This window comes from Eleutherodactylus coqui, chromosome 11, assembly GCF_035609145.1.
Source record: "Eleutherodactylus coqui strain aEleCoq1 chromosome 11, aEleCoq1.hap1, whole genome shotgun sequence".
NCBI lineage: Eukaryota > Metazoa > Chordata > Amphibia > Anura > Eleutherodactylidae > Eleutherodactylus > Eleutherodactylus coqui.
The window spans coordinates 68,229,823-68,247,204 of record NC_089847.1 but is presented as its reverse complement, the minus strand read 5'-3'; the positions used below and the strand labels follow the sequence as shown (position 1 = coordinate 68,247,204).

Sequence of the window (17,382 nt, the reverse complement as noted above, 5' to 3'; positions counted from 1 at the left end):
CCCTATTTCCTTGCAAGGGGCACTACAACTCCCATCATGCTACCCTATGTGGACACTTGCAGTGCTGGGAGCGGCTGACAGCTCCTCTACCTAATAGTCTGCGGACTCCTGGCTCTCCTCGGATGCCTGGCATGGTCTCCTTCAGCCTCCAAAGCCGCAGGAGTGGTGGTCCGGGTCTCTAGCGACAGTGTGGTGAGACCTCCGGCAGCATTCTAGGCTGTGAGCGTTTACCCTGGGTCTGGCGCAGGCAGCGTTGCGTCAGATGCCGCCACGTCGTAGGGGGCGGATCCACGTCCTGAGGGGGTGTGGCTAGTGCAGAAGGCGCAAAAATTTGAAAATTTAAATGGCAGATCTTCCTTTTTCCTGCTGTCAGTGCCAGATCTGCAGGATGTTGGCCAGGGAGGACGCTGAAAGCATTTTGCTTGTAAGTAACCTCCTGGGTTTTGCATGGGACTTGCAACAAGCGTGCCGCGGCTATTGGAATCCTGCGTATTTCTATGTCTTTCAGGACAGAGATACGCAGAAGAGAAAAGACAGAAAAAAACGGGTTAAGAAATGTCCCGTTTGCATGAGGCGGCTTGAGGAGAATTATTCTAAGCCGCTTTGCATGGATTGTACGGCCAAAGATGTCCGGGAAGAGGGCACCTCGGCCATGGCAGATATTCGCTCGGTTATATGGGAAGAAATTGAAGCCTCTTTCTAGTTTTTCCACTCCGCCTGTGGCTAAAAGGGCGAGACGGGTGTTGACGGAAGATTCCGATTTGGAGGAGGGTCCCCTCGAGGATTCTCCTTCAGAATCATTGCTGCCACCGGAGAATAATACAAAATATTTTTTCTCTACTTCGGATATGCAGGTAGAGGAAGAGGCTCCACAGGAGCCTTTATTTCAAGATAGTTTATTTCGGGGTCTTCAGCCACGTCATAGACCCACGTTTCCCATGAACAGGATTTTAAAACGGCTAATCTTGTCCGAATGGAATCACGCGGAATATAAATTCCCCTTGCCGAGAGAGTTCAGAGATCATCTGCTCTTTTAACCTGAGGACGCCAACTTCCTGGACGTTATACCAAAAGTAGACTTCGCAGTTGCTGGAGAGTCATAGAAGTCAGCTTTGCCATTCGAGGGCGTCTTACATCTTCAGGATCCATTAGACGTCAAAGTGCATGGTGCAATGAAAAAGGCTTGGGAGGTCTCCTCTATTGCCATCAAAACAAATATCGCAGCCACCCCCATCGCAAGATCCATGATGGTCTGGCTTGACCAGCTCCAGTCTCTAGTGGCTCAGAGAGGCCCTAGATAGGACATTGCCAGTTGTTTGCCTCTTCTCCAGCAGGCTGCAGGTTTCCTGGCAGATGCCTCTATGGAGTCGGTGAGATTTGGAGCCCACTCGGCTGTGCTCTCAAACACGGCTAGGAGGGCCGTCTTGGTCAAGGCCTGGGCTGGGGACAGTCCATCTAAAAACAGGCTCTGTGCCCTTCCCTTTCAGGGTCACCGGATCTTCGGGCCATCCCTGGATGCCTTGCTAAAAAAAAGCCTCAGATAAAAGCCACAGCTTTCCGACGGAGAGACCCTATGGACCTCCCCCCTCTTTCTTACCCTCCGCCCTTCTCTTCCTCCAAGGGATACAGAGGGAAGGGGAAAACTGGACGATGGTTCTACACACAGTACCATCTACAGCTCAGGTTCTGCAAGTAGGGGGAAGATTGAGCCACTTTGCCTCCCGGTGGGAGGAAGTTACATCGAATCTATGGGCCTTGCGTCTCATCGCTGAAAGCTATAGGATTGAATTTTCCTCTTCTCCCTGTAGGCTCGTGGTCACCCCCTGCCAGTCGCTTTCTCTTGATCATGCGCTTTGGCTAGGGGTACAGGAATTGTTGGCCTTAGGTGCCATCGTCCAGGTCCCTGTGGGGGAGCGGTGCAGGGGGTTCTATAATCCCCTCTTTTTGGTCAAAAAAACAAACGGATCCTATAGGACCATTATTAATCTTAAGTCCCTAAACATGGAATCTGTTCGGTCTGCAATTCCGCTGATAGTGGTAAATAGCGTCATGGCTACAATCGACCTCAAGGATGCATACTACCATATCCCTATCCATCTGAGAAATATTTATGCTAGGATCTGGGATACATTTGCAAGGTGGCTGGGTCATAGTATCCATGATATCTGCAGGCTGGATATTCGCCAGATCCTGAATTTTTTTGCAGGACGGCCTAGACAAGGGGCTAAGCCTGAGTACCCTTAAAGGGGTTGTCCCGCGAAAGCAAGTGGGGGTATACACTTCTGTATGGCCATATTAATGCACTTTGTAATATACATCGTGCATTAAATATGAGCCATACAGAAGTTATTCACTTATTCAGAAGTTATTCACTTACCTGTTCCGTAGCGTCATCGTCTCCATGGTGCCGTCTAATTTCATCGTCTAATCTCCCGATTAGACGCGCTTGCGCAGTCCGGTCTTCTCCCTTCTGAATGGGGCCGCTCGTGCTGGAGAGCTGCTCCTCGTAGCTCCGCCCCGTCACGTGTGCCGATTCCAGCCAATCAGGAGGCTGGAAACAGCAATGGAACGCACAGAGCCCACGGTGCACCATGGGAGAAGACCTGCGGTCCACCGTGGGTGAAGATCCCGGCGGCCATCTTCGCAAGGTACGTAAGAAGTCACCGGAGCGCGGGGATTCGGGTAAGTACTATGCGGTTCACTCACTGACTGACTCTTTGACTTGCCGCTAATTCTCTAACTTCCCGATGGAGTAAAAACATGAAATTTGGCACAAGCATAGATTATGTCCAAAATAGGAAAAGTAAAGGGGTCCTAACTCGATTATTCAATTCTAACGCAAAAGAATTAGCGTCCAAATTTTACGTACGGAATCTAATTCACTTCCTGATGTCGTAGAAACTTGAAATTTGGCACGAGCATTGAATATGTCATAAATAGGAAAAGTTAATGGTTCCCAACTCGATTATTCAATTCTTAGCTCAAAAGAATTAGCATTCAAAATTTACGTTCGGAATCTAATTCTCTCACTTCCCCATGTCATTTTATATAAAGGAAACGTCGCATGACTACCTCCACGTGGTGTTTTCTGGGTAACGCAAAGAACCATGCAAAATGGTAAACATATTTTTTTTCCCGGTATCTCTAAAGTAACCACGACTTCATAAGATTTTCCGTGAGAACACCAGATCAACACCAGTACCAAATTAACTCGGGCGAAGCCGGGTATATCAGCTAGTCTTCTATAAAATTAACAGGCTATTCATTGATCTTAACCCCTTCCCGCCCCAGGACGTACCAGTACGTCTTGGGAGCCTGGTACTTCCCGCAACAGGATGTACCGGTACGTTATGAGGATAGCGCAAGATCACATATGATCCCGCGCTATCCCGCAGCGGGAGCCGGCTGTCAGTTACAGCCGGCCTCCCGCTGCGACAGCGGGGGGGGCATCGGAGATTCACAGAAGTACCGCACTCCCTCTGGGTCTCCGGCCAGCACACGCGATGTCATCGCGAGAGCCCTGCCTGTCACCATGGCAACAGGACGCCAGACACTGGCGTCCTGTATTGCCTATGCCTATGATCGCTGTATAAGCGATAAGGCATGGCAGAGCAGTAGCTCTGCCATGCCTTATGACAGCGATCATAGGCACAGTGCTGCAAGTCCCTCAGAGGGACACAAATAGTGTAAAAAAAGAAAAGAAAAATGTTAAAAAAAAAAGTTAAAAAAACCCCTTTTTTATGCTTTTTCTAATGTTAGCATAAAAAAGGTAAAAAAATATTAACACCCTGCATATTGGGTATTGACGCGTTCGTAACGACGTGTTCAAAAGGTTGAACACGCTTTTTATTTTGTACGGCAAAAAGCGTAACAAAAAACGCTAAAGAACAGTGGCAAAATGCTAATTTTTAGCATTTTGCCTCCCAAAAAATGCAATAAAAGTGATCAAAAAAGCCGTACATTCCCCAAAATGGAACCAACAAAAACTTCAGCTCGTCTCACAAAAAATAAGCCCTTATAGAGCTCCGTATATAGAAAAATAAAAAAGCTACAGGACTTTGAATGCAGCTATAGAGGAAAAAAAAAGATTTCCAAAAAAAAAGGGTTTTTATTGAAAAAAAGGTGTAAAAACCTTAAAAAAATAGAAGAATTTTGGTATTGTTGTAAACGTACCGACCCCCAGAAAAAATTTAGTGTGTCATTTATGCTGCATGATTAACGCTGTAGAAAAAAAATAAATGGCAGAATTGAAGTGTTTTCTCTCCCTGCTATCATAAAAAAAATAATAAAAGTTTTACGATATAGCCTATGTACCCCAAAGTGGCACTGATAAAAACTACAGCTCGCCACGCAAGAAACAAGCCCTTATAAGGCCGCGTCGACGGAAAAATAAAGTTATGGCTTTTGAAAAATGGAGGTGGAAAAATACCAAAAATCGCTTGGTCCTCAACGCCAAAATAGGCCATGTCATTAAGGGGTTAAATGGCATAAGAAAACTCTGGATATAAAACTAGAGAGACTATTCAACTTTAAAGTGGTCAGAAGCCTGGCCTTACCAAATCCTAAAGCATACTTTGTTGCATCACAGATGCAACATGTCAAGGATTTGGGGACTGATGGAGTTGGTTAAGTTAAAAGCTTTAATAAAGAGCATTTACAATAATAAAAAAAAAATTCTAATGTGTTCTAGCTACAAAATGGAATATAATGTCCTAACTTTCTATACTGACACTCACTGGATTAAGGTACTTTTACATTGCATATCATCGCTCAAAAAAAATCGCTAGGTTATTAGTATTTGAATAATTATTAAGTGTAAACACAGCCAACAATTGAATGATGAACGATAATTCATTTGCTTATTGTTCATTTCAGGCAAGTATGATAATCCTTGTTGGCTCATTTGCTAATCGTTTGGTTTAAACACCAGTCATTCTCATTCACTGGCAAAGTGAACAGAACAATTCTGTAAAAAAATTAACGATTTATCTTTGTGTTTAAACTGACTGCCCAAGCAAACTGTGCCATCGTTGGTTCGTTGCTCGGGCGAACGATTATCGCTATGTGTAAAAGTAAGTAACCTTACACAGATTTTTTTCACATTTTTGTCTACCTGCTGTTGTGCTTGCAGATTTAGCAGCCAGAAGCCAGTCTCTATTATTTAAATGGAACCTATCACATTGGACATGCTGTTTGAGCTTCAGGCAGCACGTTCTAGAGCAGGAGGAACTGAACAGATTAAATATATGGTTTTGTAGCAAAACCACATCTAGTATAACGTTTTATTTGGTGATCTGAAAGGGTTGTCCCACTTCTAGCTGTTTCGTGGGAGGAAGCGAACATCTCCTATTATAGTGAATAGGACTCAGCCTGCAGTACCACCCCACACCACTGTGCGATGTACATAGCTGTCTGTTTCCTGCAGCAAAACCGCTAGCCATGGGTAATCCCTTTAAACTGCTGGTTATGCTGAGTTTAGGAGTCCAATGGGGAATACTAATCAGTAATTGACAGCCTTCCAACTCATAAGTGTGTTTACAGCGACGAATGTCAATCTCTAGGTAGTACCTCCTAAATCTAGGATGAGCAGAAATTTAAATGAATAAATTACAAAATTAAAATGTTTCCAATAGAGATGGGGTGTCAAACTTATTTTCACTTTCAAAGGGCCGATTGTAAGGCCGCCTGCAGACGGCCGGGTTGGATACCAACCCGAGCCCCTGCAGGGACCAGCGCAGCACTCACCTGCTCCGGCGGCTCCGGTTCTGTGATGTGCCGGCCAGCCGGCGCATGCGCGGAGCGGAGCCAGCGGCCGGGGAGTGACATTTCTGTGCAGGCCTCTGTGAGCACCCCGCACAGTAATAGAGCATGCCGCGCTTTGTTTTCTGCGCAAGATTTTGCGTGGACAAACTGCGGCCGTCTGCATAGGATTGCGTTTTCTAACGCAATCCTATGGCAACTTCCACGGGCGGAAGTTCTGCGGGAAATCCCGCCGCAGACTTTCCGCCTGTGGACATGGGGCCTAAGAATGTATAGTAAGGGCCTGTTCACACAAGCGTATTTGCGTACATAATAAGCAGTGAATAGAAGATATTAATTTCAATGAGTTCATTCACATGATGTATATTTTCACACAGCATGACCTATTCTGTTGCGTACTACGCACCCCAATAGGCCATTGAAGTGAATGGGCCGCGCAAATATGTTGTGAATGCGCAGGACACCTGTGTATTTACTGCATATTTGTACACTATTTCAATCGGCTCATCTTTATTACATCTTTAAATACACCGCGTATTTGTGCAACCGAAATACAATTACAAGCCCTAATAGTGACCTTGATAGCGTCCCCAGTAAAAATAACGACCCCCACAGTGGCCCAATTAGTAATATTAATCCGCTTAGTAGTAATACCCCCATAGCAACATTAACCCCCCTCAGTAATAATAATAAGCCCCCCCTCAGTAATAAATCCCCCTCTCAGTAGTAATAAGCGGTCCCTCAGTAATAATATTTTCCCCCCCAACCCATATATTTACCTCCTTCTTGCTGTCAGCGCCGCTTCCCCATTGCTCGCGCTGAGCCCGGATGCATACTGACATCAGTGTGTAGCCCGGCACACTTCCTCCCTGAGTCCTCTCCTGCGAAACTGAAGAGCAGGGGACTCTAGGGAGGAGGATCCCAGCTGCACACCGACGTCAGTGTGCTCCGGGATCAGCAGTAACAGCGGGATTACCAGCAGGGGAGCAGTGGTGAGCGGCGTCGGCACGCCGCGGGCCACATAACATGAGGCAGCGGGCCGGAGTCATGTGTTTTCTGAACCTGCAAATAAATACTTTTCCTGGACCCTTTTTCCAATAGTTTCTGGAGTATCAGGAAGAATTTTATTTTGTCTGTGTACTGCTGATTGAAACAAAAATAAACTGTATATTTGTACAGGACCCCTTTAAGTTCAGGATATGAACATATGAATGCTGTTGAGTCCCCGTGACTATTGTAGATTCACTTACAGACAGTCATTAACAGCAGTTTTGCCATGTTTTAAGATTTTCCCTGTCGTGTTTTGTTTTTTTGTTTTTTTTTAATCTTTCTCTTTGGGATTGTAGGTTAAACCTCTGCAGTGGATTAATATTTAAGGTGACAGTTTTCTGATGCTGCACCCAACCAATTGCTCACAGTGTGAGACACATTAATGAGGTCAGGGTTTTTATTTTGCTTTATCTTAACTTTCTGTCTTTTTAGAAGCGACAATGAGACAACAGCTGCCGTCAGATGCTTTTACCATCATCTCTGCAGTAATACTATCTCAATTTGACTTGCCATATGCTGCTTTCACCTGATCTCTTGGTTTCATGATTTTACTGGTCTAGAAATATTGTCTACTTGGTAAGAAATAAGGTTATCTGCCAACTTGCATTGCATATGCTTTCAAATGTCATGCAGAAGCATTGGAAATCTGTCAGTATTAACAGCAGCTGAACACTGAGTCAAACTCATGTAACCTATTCCAAGGAAATCTTTAGATGTCATTAAAGCAGCAGTAATGTCATTGTGGTTGAGCTCCGCTCCTATGCAACAGGCAGTGCGACTTTTGAAATTTTGTTTGTCCATTAGAGATCACAATGCTGAGGTGGAAAAATTATATGCTGTAAAGTAAAGATCGTTTGAGGGTCACATTGTCAGATCGTACCACTTCTAAAGGCCTCATCAAAACATTGGGAACATTCCAATTTTAAACACTTAAAGGGGTTGTCCCGCGATAGCAAGTGGGGTTATGCACTTCTGTATGGCCATATTAATGCACTTTGTAATATACATTGTGCATTAAATATTGGCCATACAGAAGTTATACACTTACCCCCTCCGGTGCTGGCGTCCCCATCTCCATGGCGCCGACTAAAGCTGCCTTCTCCCTGGATTAGACGCGCTTGCTCTTTCTGTCCGGCTCCGGCGTGCTCGCGCCGCACAGGGCTTGTTGTTCCTAGCAAGAGAAACCACATAATCTTGTAGATATGTTACCTTTTAATGGCTAACAAAAATACATGATGTAATAGCGAGCTTGCGAACCTCTCGGGTTCTTCGTCAGGCTAAAAATGGAATACATCTGAAGAGGCATGAATATTTATACACCCTTATAACATACATGCTTATGACAAGGCACAGACATGGATGTCATTGGTTTGCACTTAAATGGAATACTGCAACAGAAAACAAACTTTTTTGTCTAGGCACTGATACGGGGTGAAAGTTTTATGATCCCTGAATTACTGTTGAAGGGTTGTTTTCAGCAGGCCAACAGTCTTATCTGTGCAATAAATGTCTCGCACCTCCCATTCACGCATCAATCCTGGGGAATAATTTAACCCAGTATTCAGCGTGTAAAAAGTTATCAATTTATATTCCCAAATTCTTCTATGGTTTTGCGACTTGAAACCACCCTTCATTATCAAAACTCTCATATCTCCTATGTTATGTTCATGAGACACAGATTAGATATTAGAAAAATTTTTCTGTCGGTGAGGGTAATCAATGAGTGGAACAGGTTACGATGGGAGGGTATTCTTGTATCTTGTCACCACCGGAAGTGTGGGTGGTGACAAGATATTAGGTGCTTGATAGGAGGGTCACGCCCCCTGTTCCTGATAGACTGTAATGTAGATGCCTCACAGCAGGTCCTGGCACTCAGCACAGCGGTATCCCCATATGAGTATACCGGCTGTGTTGCTGGACCCGCAGTCACTGTAGGCAGTGGCGCTCTCCCCACAGCAGTGCTGCACTTACTGAACCTGCTACCGCTCTACCCGCCGGCGGCCTCCCCGCAGCAGCGCTGAAGTGCCTGTATGTTCCCCTTACAGGGGCCGCTGTCACCCCTCCCCCTGCATTGTTACTGGCGGCAGTGTAGGCGGGGAGAGTGACAGCGGTCCCCTTTGCGTCTCCGCAGTCCCCTTACCGGATCCGCTCTCGCTATGGCCGGCAGCGGTCCCCTTAACTGTTCAGTCCCCTTACCGGGTCTGCGTTCGGTATGGCCGACAGCTCAGTCAGCGCCGACAGTAGTGCAAAGATCATCGGCTCAGCTCCCTTGTAGCAGCGGCCAAGGAGGGAGGTGATGGGCATTGGTCCACACTACAGATGAGCGAACGTACTCGGATAAGCACTACTCGTCCGAGTAATGTGCTTTATCCGAGTATCTCGCCGCTCGTCCTGAAAGATTCGGGGCGCTCCGCTGCTGACAGGTGAGTCGCAGTGGGGAGCGGGGCAGAGCGGGCGGGAGAGAAGGAGAGAAAGATCTCCCCTCCGTTCCTCCCCGCTCTCCCCTGCAGCTCCCCGCTCCGCAGCGCGTCCCGAATCTTTCAGGACGAGCGGGGAGGTACTCGGATAAAGCACATTACTCGGACGAGTAGTGCTTATCTGAGTACGTTCGCTCATCTCTAGTCCACACATCTAAGCCCTGAAGAGCAGCGGTGGGCCCGACTGATATCTGTTTGCGAGCAGCACTGTAAGTTGCCCCCTATCCATAATCAGCCTGTTCTCCGGCCAAACAGTGCCGTGTTTTTTACGTTGCCAGGAGGGTTAGTGTTAGGGATGCTTTGGGGTTAGGCGCAAATTTGTTTTTCGGTCACATGAAAAGCTTTTGAACTAATAATGCACGCCAAACTGCTACAGTCTTCCCTAACCGTCCAGCCAAGGCAAAAAACACTCAACAGTGTCCTGCTAGGACCTTTGAGAAGTCACCAATCAGGAGCTAGGGGTGTGACAGGGGCATTCCTGCATCCAAGCACTGTCAAACCCTTAGCTTCCTGGGGGTTAAAACATACAATAACACCCCACGGGAGGTGGTAAGTTCTCCTTCAATGGAAGTATTCAAAAGGCTGGACAAATATCTATCTGGGATGATATAGTGAATTCTGCACTAAGCAGGGGGTTGGACCAGATGTCCCTGGAGGTCCCTTTGCACTTTATTATTCTATGATAAAAAATACCTTTTTAAACCTTCTACACCAAAACCTTCTTATGCCCTCTAGGACTTGTGGTAAAGGGTTGATTACAGAAAATGACAATAGTGTATTGAGAGGTGTCGCTTATGATGCATTACAGTAGATTGAGTATTTTCACTCTTTGCAGTAATGTATGTAACATTTGACCAGGTTTTCTTTGAGTGTTATAATTAATTATTTCAGACTTGCTGATTTAATACAGACACAGTGGATCCTCTGCCAAACGAAGTTAAACTTTTGCTACATTGTAGTTGTTAGTCTGGGCATGTTGCCAGATCTAGGAAGTACAATTATGTGACCTTTTTCATTTTTGAGTATGGATAGCTGAACTCACAGCCGGCAACACAAGTCATAAAGACTCTGTCCCTCCGTGTGAGAAATAGATCAACGGGAATGAGTACTTCATGTTCTTTATGGCTATTCATTACTTTTTTTTTTTTTTCTTTTCTAGAAAGTAATCTTGATCTCTGATATAGAATAAAGTATTTGGAAGAAATCTTTGATCCATTCTTGTACATTACCGTATATACCGGCGTATAAGACGACTTTTGAACCCCGAAAAATCTGCTCTGCAGTCGGGGGTCGTCTTATGCGCCGGTAATACAAAAAAAAAAAAGTGTAAAAAAAAATAAATTTATTACTCACCTCCCACGGCGTTCTGTCACGCTCCGGCAGGATGTCGCTCGCTCCGGCAGGCTGTCGCTCGCTCCTCGTCCCCGTCGCAGCATAGCTTTCTGAATGTGGGGCTTGAAATCCCCGCTTCCAGAAAGCTAATACACACGCCGGCAGCCATGACAGCATTGAATGGCTGTGATTGGCTAAAGCACACGTGGCTTCAGCCAATCACACTATTCAATGACATCATTGAATGGCTGTGATTGGCTGAAGGCGCACGTGTTAGCAATCACACCCATTCAATGATGTCATTGAATAGTGTGATTGGCTGAAGCCACGTGTGCTTTAGCCAATCACAGCCATTCAATGATGTCATGGCTGCCGGCGTGTGTATTAGCTTTCTGGAAGCGGGGATTTCAAGCCCCGCATTCAGAAAGCTATGCTGCGCCGGGGACGAGGAGCGAGCGACAGCCTGCCGGAGCGCGACAGAACGCCGTGGGAGGTGAGTAATGAATTTTTTTTTTTTTCTCCACTGTATACCGGCGTATAAGGTGACAGTTGGGGGGTCGTCTTATACGCCCCGTCGCCTTATACGCCGGTATATACGGTATATATTTTATTGCACAATTGGCTCCCGGAGGGCTATAGAGGTGTATAAATGCATAATATGAAAAACAATAAAAACAAGCACAATGGGCAGGTTACTGAGTAACACACTACTACAGGGGAAAGAGGACTCTGCCCACAAAGGTTTTTGGAAGTTTGGAAAGAGTCTGTATGCCAGTTCCAGAATGAGAAACGTCGTTGAGACCTATATTCTTTTGCTTCAAAAATCAAAGATGATGGGAGCACCACAGGTTAATACAGGAATGTATGAAAGGGGCAGGTTGTGGGACTGCCTTCTATGTCATTGTCTGTGTTTTTGATGTATAGCCAGTGAAAGGACTGATGCAGTAGAGAAATGATGGTTTTGATGGGTCAGAGTGTGGCAGGAGTATTAAAGGGAAGGACGCAGATGGGGATGCTTGGGTAGTCAAGATGAGATTGGAGGACTATATGTACAAGCCTTTTGGGTGATTATAGTTTGAATTAGGCCAGCTTCACACGAGCGTAAGCGTATTTGCATGCGCCTAAGCACTGCATTTTTGAACAATGTTTGTTTTGGGGTTTTTTTGCGTGCACATCGGCGTAGTTTACTTTACTTTTTATGCTCACAAGGCAGGTATGTGTGGCAAACAAACACACCGATATAGCTAATTAATTCCTGAGATGTTTTTTTTACTGTGGAATTATGCAGTGTTTCATCACACATCTCCTTGCGTATTGTACGCACATTTTGCACATTCCCTCCTTACTGACTTCCATGGGTACCTTTTTAGTGTGCAAAATGCAGAGAAATAGAATTTTTTTGTTTTCTTTCCTTTTTGTTTTTATTTTTTTGCACAACAGAAATGTGCGCCCAAAATATGGAAACGTGAATAAACCCATTTGAAATTAATGGGTTATATTCTCTGCATGTTGCGCATGCAAATATGCGTGCGTGAAGCCAGCCTTTGTAACTCAATAAAAACACTTCTCAAATCCACTGCTGTTTTTTGAGCTTTTTTGGATTTTACTATATAATCGTATTCTGCACATTAGTTCTGTGTGATTACAGTGAAATTAACTATCTAAACATTAAAATAAAACATCCTTTTCATTGTCCCTGTGTCCATTAACCTATAACGATGACAATATTTGAAAAAAAAAAAAAAACTTGCTAAAAACACTGCATGTAATGTTCATACTAAAGTTAGGTCATTATGTTTTGTTTGCAGGTTGGCTATGAAAATGCAGGTACTGTTGAGTTCCTTGTGGATAAGAATGGCAAACATTACTTCATAGAGGTCAACTCTCGTCTGCAGGTGGAACACACAGTGACTGAAGAAATAACAGAGTAAGTTCTGTGCAGTCACCAATGCAGTCTACTATCCTCTACATGTGCGATCATAACTGGATTAACATGTGTCCTGAATTTCTTGCTAAAAAGTGTGCGCATCCTATAGTTCGATGTGAGGAGGGTTTGGCAGTGGCAGAATGTCCTGATCACTTCTTTAGTGAGCTGTTAGAATACTGATAAAGTGCCGCTAGATCACTGTGAGAGCTGTGGAGCAGCACGGTCCTCTCTCGTTGCCAGCACACATCCGTGTGGTTAGCACTGAGCAGGAGAAGAAGCGGGATACACTCACCTGTCTGCAGGTCATGGGGCAGGAGTAAGGATGAAAGATCTGATAGGGCCTTTGATTGTGTGTGCATCATGTGATCAGTGGGAGGAGCCAGATTCTGGCATCACAGAAGAAGAGGATTGATATGCAGTCTCTATTAAAATGAGATTGTTCTTAGTAAGAGAAACCAAGTATTCTTGTAGATATGATACTTTTTAATGGTTAACAAATGCACACATAATATATAATATATTTGCACAAAGGCGCACACACATGAAAAGGCACAGGCCTAGTGAGATTAATTTGCCCTTAAAACAGACAAGATGGGCAGGGACTTAACCCCTTAACGACCAGCCCATAGTGTTTTTACGTCCTCCCGAAGTGGGCTCTATTCTCTGAGGACGTAAAAACATGCTTCCTGCAGAGAATAGTGCCCCTCGGGCTGTGGACGTGACAGCTCCATGCTGTTGGTGTCCGCAGGTAGCTGACAGCATGGAGCTGTCATCCCGGGCTGTTCGGAGCCCCCCCCCCCGGCATTGCGATCGGCGCTATGCAATGGATAGCGCCGATCGCAAAAAAAGTAAATAAAAGTACACAAAAGTTAAAGATTCAGCTGCTCTGATGGATCGGAGCAGCTGAAATTACTCACCGAGGTCTGGCACGCTGCTCCCCGCTCTCCTGCCGCTCCGGGGCCCGAAGCCGGTGTTCTGCGCATGCGCGCCAGGCGGCATTACGTCAGCCGCATGCGCAGAAGGCCCGGCGGCGCGGGAGATTTAAAATCTCCTGGCTCCCGGCTCCTGTAGGTAGCCGGGAGGCAGGAGATGTCAGCGGGAACTGCGGTGAGCGGTCCCCGGTACCGCGATCGCCGTTATCCAATGGTTAGCGGCGATCGCGAAAAAGTTAAAAAAAAAGTTTTAAAAAAGTCAGTTTCACCTCCCCTCATGGATCGGATCCATGAGGGGAGGTGAAAATACTCACCCCCAGTCCTCAGCGGGCGCGTGCACAGACGGGCTCGAGCCCCGGGGAATTTAAAATCCCTCTGCTTCTGGCTGCCATGTGTAGCTAGGAGCAGAGAGATTATACCGGGACATGATCACTGTCATCCAATGGATGACAGTGATCATGTAAAGTGAAAAAAAAGTGTAAAAAAGTAAAAAAAAAAATAAAAGTAAAAAAAAGTTTTTCAAAGTTTAAAAAGCGTACGTTTCATCTCCCCTCATGGATCATATCCGTGAGGGAGGATGAAAGTACGTACCTAAGGCCCCCAGATTTATCCGCGGACCTTACCACAGCTTCTGCACACGCGCCCGTCGCCAAAATGGCGGGCGCATGCGCAAAAGCTGTGGATTGCCAGGATAATTTAAATTCTCCCTGCTCCTGGCTACAAAACGTAGCCAAGAGCATGGAGATTTAATGGGGGTCCGCGGTGAGCGGTTCCTGGTCACGTGTTCGCCATTATCCAATAATGGCGATCACGTAAAAGTAAAAAAAAAAATTTGAAGTTTCATCTCCCCTCACCGATGCGATCGGTGAGAGGAGATGAATCTTTTTACCGGAGGCCTGCGTATTTGAATCCCGACGCGATCTTCCTCCGTGGACCTTCCAGGATTCTGCACATGCGATTGCCGGCAAAAAGCCGGACACATGCGCAGGAGTCAGGGAGCCCAGGAAACTTAAAATCTCCTTGCTCTCCACGACCAACGGTCACAGAGAGCCTGGAGCAGTGACGGATGGCCTCGTTGAGCGGTCCCCGGTCACGTGATAAAAAGGTAGCGATCTACCTTAGGCCGGTCTCACATGACCGGATAGGAATGACGGATTCCGCATGCATCTGATCCGTGGTATTACGCAGATCAATCGCATTGGATTACACAATTCCGCTCACATTAGCGGGTCAGAATTGCGTAATCCACTCGCAGAAAAGAGAACGCAGCAGGTTCTATTTTACTGCGGATATCGGCAACATAGAGCCCATTGTGCTCCATGGTCGCGGATATACCCGCAGTCCATACGCAACTACATTGTATACGGGCTGTGGGTACCCGTGTCATCGCTAAGCGATGGTGCTGGAAATACAAACAAAGGTGTACTGTGCATGACCACCTGTGTGCGTAGGCAGTTATGCGCAGTACATTACGCAGCCGTACGCAGGGTCACAGCCGGGCTCACAGATGGGATCCGCTGTGGGCCTCCGCAAGCGGATTCCGCCTGCACCCGCGTGAGCCCGGCGTTATTCAGACTGCTACCTGTGATACGTATTTTACAAGAAGCCCCGGGAACGCTCGCTTTCCTGCAGTTCCAGGAGCACCTTGTTGAGCGCCTTCTGTGTGAGACCGCCGCACCTCATCAAGCTTACGGAGACTCACGGAACACCACTTTTTACACCCCATACCCGCCACTGAGGTCATGAAATACCCCCAAAAAGCATGAGAGGAGGGGGATACCCGGTTTTATTGCCCCATGGGCCCATTCCAACCAGCCTCCGTAATTACCCCTGTCTTTGGAAATACTACACAGTTCACATTTTTACTTTTATCTAAGATTTGCGAACGCCAAAAAGGGCGTGGAGGGGGAGGGGGAAATTTTTAGGGAGTCAATCTTTATTCTGTACAAATAAGCAATGGGGCCTGGAATTTATTCAGTTGTGCCCTAAAATCCAACAGGTGTTCCGTCCTTTATAGGCCTTGCCATGCGTCCTGTAAGTAGATTAGGGCCACAATGGGTATGTTTCTGAACTCGGGACAAACGGGGGTATCCATTTTGGGGTGAACGTCTTCATTCCTATGTGCACTGTACAAAAAAACTGTTTTTAAATTGAAAAAATTGCCAAAAAAATTGAAAATCGTAACTTTTTCCTTCTGCTTTGCTTAGATTCATTCAAATACTGTGGGGTCAAAATACGCAGTACACCCCTAGATGAATTCGTTAAGGGGTCTAGTTTTCAAAATGGGGTCATTTGAGGGGGTTCTTTATAGTTTTGGCCGCTCAATGGCTCTATAAGTGGGCAATGGGGCCTGAAATTTATTCAGTGGTACCCTGAAATCCAACGGGTATTCCTTTCATTGTAGGCCTAGCCATGGGTCCTGTAAGTCTATTAGGGCCACAATGGGTATGTTTCTGAACACGGGACAAACAGGGGTATCCATTTTGGGGTGAAAGCCTTCATTTATATGTGTGCTGTACAAAAAAAACTGTTTTTAAATTGACACAATAGCCCAAAAAATGAAAATCCTATTTTTTTCCTTTTGCTTTGCTTGAATTTATTCAAAAACTGTGGGGTCAAAATATGCAGTACATCCCTAGATAAATTCGTTAAGGGGTCTAGTTTTCAAAATGGGGTCATTTGTGGGGGTTCTATATGGTTTTGGGCGCTCAAGAACTCTACAAGTGGGCAATGGGGCCTAAAAGGACTTCAAGCAAAATCTATGTTCTGAAAGCCACCGATTACTCCTTTTATTTTGGGCCCCGTTGTGCATGCGGACATAAGATTAGGGCCACAATGGGTATATTTCTGAAAACAGCACAAACAGGGGTATCCATTTTGGGGTGTAAGTCTTCCTTCATATGTGTGCTGTACAAAAAAAGCTGTTTTTAAAATGACAGAATTGCCAAAAAAACAAAAATCCAAATTTTTCCTTTTGCTTTGCTTGAATTTATTCAAAAACTGTGGGGTCAAAATGCGCAGTACACCCCTAGATAAATTCGTTAAGGAGTCTAGTTTTCAAAATGGGGTCATTTGTGGGGGTTCTCTATGGTTTTGGGCGCTCAAGAACTCTACAAGTGGGCAATGGGGCCTAAAAGGACTTCAAGCAAAATTTGTGTTCCGAAAGCCACCGGTCGCTCCTTTCATTTTGGGCTCTGTTGTGTATCCAGACATAAGATTAGGGCCACAATGGGTATGTCTCTGAACACGGGACAAACAGGGGTATCCATTTTTGGGTGCAAGTCTTCCTTCATATGTGTGCTGTACAAAAAAAGCTGTTTTTAAAATGACAGAATTGCCGAAAAAACGAAAATCACAATTTTTTCCTTTTGCTTGGTTTGAATTCATTCAAAAACTGTGGGGTCAAAATATGCAGTACACCCCTAGATAAATTCCTTAAGGGGTCTAGTTTTCAAAATGGGGTCATTTGTGGGGGTTTTCTATGGTTTTGGGCGCTCAAGAACTCTACATGTGTGCTATGGGACCTAAAAGGACTTCAAGCAAAATTTCTGTTTTGAAAGACACTGACTACTCCTTTCATTTTGGGCCCCGTTGTGGACTCAGATATAACAATAGGGCCACAATGGGTATATTTCTGAACACGGGAGAAATAGGGGTATCCATTTTGGGGTGTAAATCCTGATTTTCATGTAAACTATAGGAAAAAAATATGTCTTTAAAATGACAGATTTGCAAAAATATGAAATTTTACTTTTTCTCCTCTAAATTGAATTAATTCCTGAAAAAAAACTGTGGGGTCAAAATACTCATGACACCCCTCAGTGAATACATTAAGGGGTGTAGTTTTTAAAATGAGGTCATTTGGGAGGGTATCTATTATTCTGACACTCATGAGCCTTTCCAA

The 17,382-nt window shown here is 45.4% G+C and overlaps 1 protein-coding gene across 2 annotated transcripts in view; it reads left to right on the top strand.

Moving 5' to 3' along the window:
- Positions 1-17,382, top strand: part of PC (pyruvate carboxylase) — a 916,513-nt gene that overhangs the window by 239,285 nt on the left and 659,846 nt on the right. For both annotated transcript variants that reach the window (XM_066582494.1, XM_066582495.1), the window contains exon 7: positions 12,428-12,546. In XM_066582494.1, the coding sequence (XP_066438591.1) occupies positions 12,428-12,546 (119 nt within the window). The remainder of the gene's footprint in view (positions 1-12,427; positions 12,547-17,382) is intronic.